This window comes from Mastigoproctus giganteus, chromosome 5, assembly GCF_048544385.1.
Source record: "Mastigoproctus giganteus isolate SK-2022 chromosome 5, ASM4854438v1, whole genome shotgun sequence".
Lineage (NCBI taxonomy): Eukaryota > Metazoa > Arthropoda > Arachnida > Uropygi > Thelyphonidae > Mastigoproctus > Mastigoproctus giganteus.
In genome coordinates, this window is record NC_143579.1 from 10,113,672 (window position 1) to 10,125,680 (window position 12,009).

Sequence of the window (12,009 nt, forward strand, 5' to 3'; positions counted from 1 at the left end):
AATATTCATAAATAAACAGAACTGTTTGTAACATATACATGTTGTTAATATTAATGAAACTACATATTCTCCTCCCTACATGCACTCTTGAAATTTAAATCCACCTCCCCCCACGTAAATACTCTGGATTCAACACTGACATCACATAAGGTGGAAAAATTCACGATCAAATTTCAAATGCTGCTATGACTGTTAGGAAGTCTGCATATTTTGTTTATGTGCTGCCTTTACAGGATCAATCAGGTGGTAGTATCATGTCATGTGACAGGCCCTGCGAGAAAATATTTAATCCTGGTGACTCGTGGTTGCCGATTACTTTTACTCTTTATACTGTCTTAATAGTGTCTTTGTTTTGTTCTTCACTTAAGACCAACCCTTCCTGGCATTAAGGGGGGAAATCTAGCGATTTTCAGTTTAAATATTATCAAGAGATAAGAAATTATTGAGCCTTATCAACGACTGTTCTGATACGACCATTGCATACAGTTCAATAAAATGTTCATCAAAAGGGAAAAGAAAAACATCATCATAAAAAAAAAATAATGGCAAAATCATTAGTTCTAGAACAAAAAAATAAAAAACATAATAAAAAAATAAATCAAAATTAATTCATTTTGCTCTAAAAGAAAATCAAGTTGACAAACACAGAAAAAACATACAAACCATTGTTATTAGTTGCAGAAAAGTGTAGAAATTTCATTTAGAATTTTCTCCAAAATTAATGGATGCGTACTTTGGGGCACCAATAACAATGCCGTATTAACAATCTAGCTAAATGCATCAATAATTGGTTGCAGCTTTCGTCTAGGACAAGCGTGGATTTAGAAAATGAAAAATATAGGACTGGCAAGTCAGTATAAAAATAATAAACACAGCCAAGGTGTAAAATGGATGCATTATTTGTTTGGTTTGTCTTTTTTACCTTTTTTACCACATGAAATTAGTAAAAACTGTTTCATCTTTGATTTCAGGGGGAATTCAACTCAAATGTGAATCTGAAAAAAAAAAAAAATTGGTCGCTTATTTAATTGAAAATTATTCAGCAAAAAAATACCACTTTTCTTCCCAATACATTTGAAAGAAAGATAATCTGGTATATTATTTTGATTGTAAGTATGTTAGCGGCGGTTTCAGACAAGTAGGCAATAATTCTTCCCACATGTTTCTAAAATTTCATAAAATTTCTGCTCTTTTATCTCAAATGCTTTGGAATGTACATAATTCTAGTCTTGCTGATGAAGAAAGAACTAACAACCAATGCGAATGTTGGAATCACATCGATTTTCCAAACTAGCATCTTGCTCTCACCCATCCATTTGGGCCCTTATACAGAAGATGCGACTGGAAGTGGCGGAAGTTGAAACTAAGTCAAGCTAAGCTTGCTCAGCTTGATTCAGGTTCTTTGATTTTATAGAAGCAAGCTGTGTATTACGTAATATAACGTAAACTAAAAATGTTATGCCAGGAATATGATGAAGGGATCACCTTTTACCAGGCATTTTAAGAGCAGTAGCACAATGTATAAGTTGCCTGTAAAATCTGATGCTTTCATTTATTTAAATGTCTCTTTTTATCCATGTGCAGCATTGTTCTTTTTCTTATTTGAATAAATATATAATTACAATTATCTTTTTTTTTGTTGTTATTAGATTTCTATATAAATCAATTTATTTACGAATTATTATTATTATTATTAGCTATATAGTGCAAGGAAGCCTGAAGCTTCCTCTGCATCAGCCAAAACAAATTCTGAATTACCCTGAGAGAGAGAGAGAGAAACAGAACAAGAGTCAGAAGTAGAAGGGAATCATAGAGAGAGACAGAGAGAGAGAGAGAGAAGAATGATGATATCCAGCTCAGGACCCTGGGTGCGCCAAGCCCATACTCACCAGTTGTGAGCCCTGGTTTTGTTTACCTTCTCGAATTTATACAATATTATATTCATCATTTTTCAAATTACGTGAAACATTTTTGTTAATATCACCACTGTAATAAGAGAATATGGGAAAACAAAAGGAAATATTTATTTTTTAATACTTAAATACTAATAGTATACAATCAGTTCACGAAAATTACATTATTGACAAGAATCACAGTTTAATGATATCAAAATCACATATTAAAAGTAGAAAAAAATCATACAAATTATAATCAAACATTTTAAGTATTATAATAATCTTAATATATTTAAATAATCTTAAATATTATAATAATAATAAGGGAATTAATAATAAGAGATTAATAATAATAAAGATTATTAATACTTATTAATAATAATAAGTATTATAACAGTAATGGGAACTTAATCTTGAAGGCTACTAAGCTTTTCATGCCAAATAAGAAATACTGTTTAAGATTCAATAAATGGTCTAAATGACTGTCAGATGAATTAATGAGGCTCGTGACAGAGAACAAAAATGCATGGGATGCAAATAAATTATCAGGTGACAAAGAAGCCAACGGCAGATATAAGCTAGTCTGCAATCAAGTCACAAAGGAGGTTAGGCAGACAAAGGCAGATTACGAGAAATCTTTAGCAAAGGATGCAAGGAAAAATAGCAAAGAGTTCTTTATCTATGTAAACTCAAGAAGGGAAGGGGATGAATCAGATTGGTCCACTTAACATAGATGGTTCAACTTTTGATGATCCTTCTCAAGTAGCTGACAAACGGAATGAGCATTTTGCATCTACATTCACTCATAGGAGTTATTCAAGGAGGGGAATGCCAGAAGTTTATCACACTCTAATAGGGAGCTAAGTGATTTTGTAATAACTGAGAGCAAAGCCGAGGAGAAATTGATGAAGTTAAACAGAAAAAAGGCACCTGGGGTGGATGGAATCTATCCAGTTATATTGAAGGAGGTAGCGAGAGAAGTTAGCAAACCATTAGCCATAATTATGAGAGCATCCTTAGTTTCAGGGGAGTTTCATATCCATTGGAGATATGCAAATGTATCCCCACTTCACAAATAATTATAGACCTGTCAGTTTAACAAGATTGGTGAGGGGAAAGAAGGGATCCTCTTAGCAAGAAAGGCTTAAGTTCTGCAAATTGCAGTGGCTGGAGACTAAGCACCTGCATGGTGATCTGATTGAGGTATATAAGGACTTGAATGGATTGAGCATGATGAATTCTGATGGGATCTTCCACTTGTTCAGATAATGAACCTAAGGGGGCATAAATTCAAATTAAGAAAAGACAGATGTAGAATAGATGTGTGGAAATCTGCCTTTAACCAGTGGGTGGTTAATTACTTGAACAAACTTCCATCTGTCATTGTGGAAGTTGATAGGCATTTGGAGGGAATGGTGTGATTTTTTTTTTTTTTTTTTTTTGGCTGATGCTGCATAAGCTCATACTTGCTTATAACACTTGCTTTCTTGCATCACATGCCACTACTACTACTACTACTACTGTTCCAGGGAAAATAATGGAGTCCCTGGTTAAAGAGGTGATACAGGGACACCTAGACAAAACTACAGTAATAGTTCAGACACAGCATGCAGTGTCTGAGGTATCCAATCATAGTATGCAATCAAATTGACCAATTTGATTGGATACTATGATGTGGTCACAAGGGAACTGGAACTGGATGCAAAAAATAATTTTGATATCATATACTTGGATTTCAGAAAAGCTTTTGATACAGTTGCACAGGGAAGACTACTGTACAAATCGGAGCAGTATGGCATTAAGGGCAACATGCTTCAATGGATAAAAGGAGGGTTCAGTGTGGGAAGACAGAGTGGTGGTCAATGTGTACTGCTGTACGTGGACTAATGTTATTAGTGGTGTCCCTCAGGGTCCGGTGTTGGGCCCATTGTTGTTTTGTATATTTATCAATGATATTAATGAAGGTATAGCAAGCTTAATGTTAAAGTTTACAGATGATACAAAGATTGGCAGGGTTATTAATAACAGTAATGACAGTATGCTACTGCAACAGGATCTAGAAAATTTTTTGCAGTTGGTCTAGAAGTTTCAACTGAAGTTTAACATTGACAAATGCAAAGTACTGCATATGGTTAGCAGTAACCCCCAGAGAAATGTTACAACTATGTTGGAAAATGAAAAAGAGATCTTGGGGAAATTGTGCAGTCAGATATGGTTTTCTGGGCAGTGCAGACAGGCTTCCAGAGGGGTCTTGGGATCTTGTCAATGATATACAGGAATTTTGCACGCAGGGATAAATAAGGAGGTGATTAGCCGCTTGTATAAGGGAATGGTCAGGCCACACATTGAGCACTGCGTACAGATCTGGAAGCCTCATTTTAGGAAGGATGTAGAGTTGCTAGAATGAGTACAGAGAAAGGCAACGAGACTGGTGAAGGGAACAAAGGGATGCTCTTAAAAAGAAAGGTTTAAGTTCTGCAAATTGCAGCTTCTGGAGACTAGGCACCTGTGAGGCGATCTGATTGAGGTGTATAAGGGCTTGAATGGATTGAGCAGGCCTAATGCTGAGGGGGCATTGATTTAAACTGAGGAAAAACAGTTGTAGAATAGATGTGCAGAAGTTTGCCTTTAGCCAGCGGGTAGTTGATTGCTGGAACAAACTTCCATCTGTTGTTGTGAAAGTTGATAGCTTAAATAAATTCAAGGCAGAACTAGACAAACATTTGGAATGAATGGATCAGTGAAATGGGAAGGGTTTTTTTTTTTTGGCTGATGCTGTATAGGCCTGCTTTCTTGCATAATGTGGTACTACTAATGCTTATGTATTCTGCATTCACATATAATGAATTCTTTAGGGAAGCAAATTTCAAAAGTTTATTTAACTCTTACAGGAGGCTAAATAAGTTTGGGATAACTGAGAGGAAAGTGGAAGAGAAATTGTTGAAGCTAAACAAAGGCATCCAGATGGATGGAATCTATCTAATTATATTAAAAAAAAGGCAGTAAAAGAGGTAAGCAAACCCTCAACCATAATTATGAGAGCACCTTTGGATTTCAGGTCGGTCCCTGTGGACTGAACAAATGAACAGATGTATCCCCAATTTGAAAAGTGTAACATGAGCAATTACAGACCAGTTAGCTTAAATTCTATTCCTAAGAAAATAATGGAATCACTGGTCACAAAAAGTAATGCAACACATGTAGACAGGAATACAATTATATTGCAGTCACAGCATGGATTTAAGTGGCCATCTTGTCTGACCAATCTGATTGGATAAATGATGTAGTAACAAAGGAACTGGATGCAAAAAATAATTTCGACATCACATACTTGGATTTCAGGAGTTATTGCTATGGATAATGGGATGCTTAAGTGGAAGAAACAAGAGAGTGGTTATAAATGTGCACCACTGTTCTTGGACTAATGTTATTAGCGAGTCCTTCGGGATTTGGTGGAAGACACTTTTCAATATTTATTAACGATAATGATGAAGGTTTAACAAGTTTAGTCATTAGATCATCATCATCAGTAAACTTATATTGCTTCCTCTGCATCTGAAAGGCTTGATTTTCTCTTTCACTCTCAGCATTACTTTTCTTCCGAACAGCTGTTAACTCTGTACAAATTGCAAATCCACCCCCTATCATGGAATATTGTTTCCACATATGGGGCGGTGCCCGCAAAACCTGACTCAGGCTTCTAGATTCCATTCAGAAAAGGGTAATTAGGTTAATTAATGACTCGCCTCTCCACTCTGTCTCATAGATGTTCTGTTTCTGATGCATGCCTTTTCTCCAGATACTTCCATGGGCACTGTTCTTCTGAATTGGCTTCTATAATTGCCATTCTCTCTTCCAAAACAGTCTGAACATGTGCCACCATCAGCCAACATCCATTTACTGTCCAACTTCAAACTCACAAAACCAACCTTTCATCTTCCTCATTTATTCATTCAACTGCTGTTTTCTGGAACAACCTTCCTTCGTACGTATTTCCTGAAAATTACAGTCCAGAGAAGTTCAAGTCTAATGTCAACAAATATTTTCTTTCATCTTCTCAACCTCCAACCCATGCAAGGTACGAAGTACTATAGGTTTTAATACCTCTCGTGTTTGGGATTTCATAAAAAGAAGAGAGAAGAGAGAAAAAAAAAAAAAAAAAAAAAAGCCTACATCTGGAGTTCTGAATACAAGTCTGCATGACTCAGTTTAGGTTTTGGATCTGCTAGAATGGGTGCAGAGAAGATCAATGTAATTAGTGAGGCAAAATAACCAGGAAAAGCATCAGTTCTGAAAATTTCATACTCTTACCAGGAAAAGCATCAGTTCTGAAAATTGCAGCATCGGGAGCATGTAAGCACCTGCGTGGAGATCTGAATAAGGTGTTTAAGGCTTTGAATGGATTCAGTAGGCTCAGAGCTTAATGGAATAATCTTCCCTCTTGCTACACTGCACATAAAAGGAGATATAAATTTGAATTGAGGAAGGATTGTTGCACGATAGATTGAGCAGAAATTTGCTTCAGCTAGTAAGTTCTTCACTACTGGAACAAACCTCCTTCTCATGTTGTAGAAGTGAGTAGTTATAATGGTTAGATTATTATTAGTCTTTATAAACAAAGACATTTATTAGTATATTATTATTATTATTATTATTAGTAGTAGTGGTGGTGGGATATGATGCAAGAAAGTAAATTTATAAAGCATCAGTTAAAAAAAAAAAAAAAAAAAAATTCCACATCACCTGTCCATTCCCTCCAATAATTTGTCTGGTTCTTCCTTGTATTTATTCAAACTGCCCCTTCCACAATAACAGATGAAAGTTTATTCAAACAATCACCCTCCTACTTGCTGAAGGCAAGCTTCTGCAAATCTATCCTGCAACTGTCCTTCCTCAATTTGAATTTAAGTCCCCTCGTGTTTAGTCTGAGCAAGAGGAAGAATGTCATCAGCAGTGAGCTTGCTCAATCCATACAAAGTCATAAACACCTCAATCAGATCACCTTGCAGGAGCTTAGTCTCGAGATGGTACAATTTACAGAACTGAAGTCTTTCGTGGTAAGCCCATCCTTTCGTTCCATTCACCAAGCTCACTTTTGTTGTTCCTCTCAGCACCCATTCCATCAGATCTAGATCCCCACCTAAAAATAAGGGCTCCAGACCTGCATTTTAGGAAGGATATAAGTGTTGGGTTTTTTTTTTGGTTTTTTTTTAGCTGATGTTGTATAAGCTTGCTTTCTTGAACCATTTGCCATTAATAATACTAAAACATTATCACTGAACAGTTTTTTTTGAAATCTAGCAAATCCACATTTGTTAAATATCAAGTATTAAATTTCTCATTTTGGTAATTTTTAAAATGGAAAATTATCCCATACACAAATTGTCTTAAAAAATAAATACTAAGCAGGAACATACCTATCAGAACATCGTTTTTATTAAGAATATCACTATAAAGCTCTCTTCGACTATTTGCTTGCTCTTCTACCTCTTTTAGCCTCAAGTTCAATTTATCACTGCATACTAATAAATCCTGGATCTTGCATTCCAGGGATTCCTTTTCAATCTTGAAATCTTCTTTTTCATTCTCTAGAATCTAATAAACAAATGTCTTATATATCATCAATTTATGATAAATCGTGAGAATACAATATACAGGGTGTCTCAAAAATATTGGCACAAACGTTTAGGAGAGGTAAGTAACATCTAAAGGAATGTAAATCGCATAGGAACCCATAACCTGAAACATCACCCTAAGTCGGTACACAGTGCTGTTCATCAGTTGGCGAGAGGGAAAATTTCTGGTTTACTCATTCAAGCAGTAGTCACCGCATGAAGAGCATGCATCGATATACAAACTGTGAGCTGGCAGACATGCACCTAGTGTATGGATTAGCAGAGGGCAATGGACAAGTCGCTCAATGAATTTACGGAGAACGCTTCCCAGACAGACATGTACCGGACCACCGTTTGTTTGCACGTGTGCATCAAAATTTGTGCGATTATGGACCATTTAGAGGTAACAGCAGTAGTGCAGGCAGACCACATTCAACACGAACTCCCGCCACGGAAGAAAGTGTGTTGAATGCCGTCCAGAATAATCCTACTACCAGCACACGTGCCGTTGCCTCTGCCTTAGGAAATGTCTCGTTGCAGTGTACAGCGTGTCTGGCACGATGATTCCTTACACCCCTTTCATCTCCAAAGGGTTCAGTTACTGCTCCCCCAAGATCATCCTGGACATGTGGCTTTTGCGCAGTGGTTTCTCCACGAAAGTGTTCAAGACTTAAATTTTCCAGCCTATGTTTTGTTCACAGATGAAGCTTATTTCACTCGGGAAGGCTTACTCAATCAGCACAATGCTCATGTGTGGGCTCACGACAACCCATATGGTGTGCGCCCCCCATGCGGCACAACATCGCTTTGCAATAAATGTATGGGCAGGTATGTTCGGTGACTGCTTAGTCGGCCCATACCTGTTACCATCCCGCATGAACTCCGCTAAATACTGGATCTTTCTTGAACAAGTTCTACCAGGGTTACTCGACGATGTTCCAGAAAATGTGAGACACAACATTTGGTTTCAACATGACGGGGCACCTGCCCATTATGGAAGGTGTGTTCGTAACCATTTGAACGGCCGTTTTGGGCATCGATGGATTGGCCATGGTGGACCCGCTGCCTCGCCTCCACGCTCACCTGATTTATCGAGCCTTAATTTCTTTCTGTGGGGGGGCCCTCAAATCTATCGTGTATGAATCGCATGTGGGGATGAAAATGGATCTTGTGGCAAGACTCATCTGCACTGCTGCTACTGTCAAAGAAACTCCAGGTGTGTTCGACCGTGCCCGCCAATCCATGCTGCGTCAGTGTCACGCATGCATCACGTCTCATAGTGGAACTTTAGAGCATCTGTTGTAACATCATGAAATGCATCCATCTCATACTCCATTGTTAATATTATGTCAAATAAATATTTGCCACTAATTACTGTCTTGTGTCATTTCTGCTTCTTGTGCCTCTGCTACTACTTTTCCGTGACATTTCCGGTTATGGATTCCTATGCGATTCACATTCCTTTAGATGTTACCTACCTCCCCTAAATGTTTGTACCAATATTTTTGAGACACCCTGTATACTGATGTCCAAATCAAGGTTTGCAATTTCCTAAACTATAAGGAACCATAAAATTTAAGCACTGAAGTTTCCCAAATCAGTTTTGGCAGAAGAGTTATGAATGTTTTAGCAAATTCACCTTTGAATTATTTGTGTACACAAGAAAAAAATTCTTATCATAACAAAGATCCAAATTAGAATAACAAAATACTTCTTTTTTTTATCAAAATGATATTATAAATAACTAACGCATAACAAGGAAAATGTACATGTGTTACAAAGTATATTTCTCTTTGTATAAAGTAACAGTTGTACAAAGGCTGTAAAAAAAGTAAGGTAACTGTGATGACAGCATGCAATGCATGGTGGTGACGTTCAGCAAGAGTGAAGAGGCAGTTTACATCTTATCCATTAAAACACTGTTTTCTGCATGCAGGCAAGTGCACATGATCATTATATTCAAACACTCTGGCACACTTGAAATAGTCAAACAGAGATCCACACTGTTATTCATTTTCTTAATGCAAAAGGTATTAACCTGATGAAATTCATTACCAAATGGAAGAAATAAGTTACTCTACTTGTTACATGTCACATAACCTTATTTGTTCATATATAATTAATAATGTTAAACTTATAATAATAATTGTTTCATACTGGTAAGAGTAATGATATTGTTTGAAAACCTATCATAGAATATCTATATCTAGATTGAGGCCTGAAATCTTGAGCTACAAGTTCCATATCTGGACAGTTCTTACTTTTGATTTAAAGCAGTGGAGACAGGTTGCTAGAACAGTTCATGGGATTCTGTCATGAATTTTCACAGCAGGTCCAAGGAAATTCAAGTAGGTGTACTTCTGGTGCAATTTCCTTAAAGCAGACACAAACATACTTGTTGAACCACCATATTATAACTTGTCAATGAGACAACTTCACTGACAACTTGTGGTAAGGTTAACTATTCCACTACACATATGGCAATAACACAGAAGAAACAGATGGCACTATTGCATGAAAGCCACTGAAACAAAATACTCACTCCAACGTCCACGAGTTAAAAATTCAAAAGTCAGTGGTTCAGAAAACTATCCAGAAGATACTGAAGTTCTGCAAAATATAGTATTAGTAGTGTCAATGATGCAAGAAAGCAAGCTGAAACCACATAAAAAAAAAAAAAGTCCATTCCATATCACTGCCCATCCCCTCTAATAGTTTGGATAGTTCCTCCTTGAATTTATTCAAACTACCTACTTCAACAACACTAGATGAAAGTTTGTTCCAACGATCTACTACCCGAGGGCTGAAGGCATATTTCCACACATAGATCCTGTAACTGTTCCTTCTTCAATTTGAATTTATGCCTCCTCGTTTTGTAAACTGAGCAAGAGAAAGGATTCAATCAATATTGGGCTTACTCAATCATTTAAAGCCTTAAACACTTCAATTAAGTCTCCTAACAAGTGCCTATACTCACTGCAGTTTGCAGAACTGAAGCCTTTCCCAGTAAGCATACTATTTTTCCTCTAACTCATCTCATTGCTCTTCTCTGCACCCACTCCAACAGATCCACATCATTCAGTAAATGAGGCTTCCATATATGTATGCAGTACTCAATTTGTAACCCAACCATTGCCTTATACAATGGGATTTATCATTGCTGACAAAATTCCTGCACATCATAGAAAAAACTACATTATCTCTCCTGGCAGCCTATCAGCACTGCTAAGAGAACTTCTTATCTAAATGCACAATTATCCTGAAGTCATTTCATTCTCCACTAACCTAAGTATGGTACCACACAGTTGGTATGTTAATCTAGGATTACTGCTACTCATATAGAATACTCTGCATTTGTCAATGTTAAACTTCAATTGCCACTTCTCAGCCCACCACCTAATTTGTACAGATTTGGGAGCAGTAGCATACTCTGAATATTGTCAAAAACCACCCTGCCAATCTTTATATCATCTGCAAATTTAGACATAAAACCTGATATGCCTTCATCAATGTAATTTACAAACATAAAAAACAATACACCAAGAAATGAACCAGTGAATTGCCACTAATAACATTAGTACATAAAGGGCAGTGGCCGCCGAGAACTACTGTCTTCTCTCACTCAACCATCCCTTTATCCACAGTGGTAACTTGCCCTTAATGCACACATTGCTACAGTTTGTACAGCACTCACTCATTTATGTGCAAGAGTATCAGAAGCTTTTCTGAAATCCAAGTATACAAATATCAAAATTATTTTTTGCATTGAATGGATGGTTGAAATTAGAAGGTTTTTTTTTTTTTTTTTTGGCTGATGCTGTATAAGCTTGCTTTCTTGCATCATATGCCTCTGCTAATGCTAGTGATTTTATAAAGGGAACCGCATCAAGCACTTTCTCCACTAAACTGAGTCATATGTGACTTGTAGTCTCAATAGTTAGAGAATTTTTTCTCTTAATATCAATGATATTTTTCATGATGATGGATCCCTCTCAGCTTCTGCTGAAGATTTGATTATCAGTAGTGATTCTAACAGAAGATTTCATTATCAGTAGTGAATCTTCATGCATTAAGAATCTGCAGATAAATGAACCATTAGGTGGCAGTGATCACAGGGTGCTGAAGTGGGATTTACTCAAAGAGGTAACTACCATTAGGGGGTAAAGGGAAGGGTTATTGCTTTCGTAAAGGCGACTACGATGGACTGAGACAGTATTTAAATTCTATACAGGGGGACCAACTGATGATGTTACCAAAATGGGAAGCATTCAAAGAATTATCTTGGAAGCTACTAGGCTTTACATACCAACTAAGAAATATTGTTCAAGGTTTAGGCCTAAATGGATGTCAGATGAACTAATGAGACATATGGCAGAGAAGAAAAATGCATGGGATACATAAAATTAACACGTGACACAGAAGCCTATGATAGATACAAGTTGATCTGTAACCAAGTTACAAAGGAGGTTAGGCAGGCGAAGGCAGATTATGAGACATCT

The 12,009-nt window shown here is 36.8% G+C and overlaps 1 protein-coding gene across 1 annotated transcript in view; it reads right to left on the reverse strand.

The window, feature by feature from the left end:
• Window positions 1-12,009, reverse strand: part of LOC150085164 (huntingtin-interacting protein 1-like) — a 637,041-nt gene that overhangs the window by 321,493 nt on the left and 303,539 nt on the right. The window contains exon 19 of the mRNA XM_090373855.1: window positions 7,313-7,490. Within this exon, the coding sequence (XP_090229981.1) occupies window positions 7,313-7,490 (178 nt within the window). The remainder of the gene's footprint in view (window positions 1-7,312; window positions 7,491-12,009) is intronic.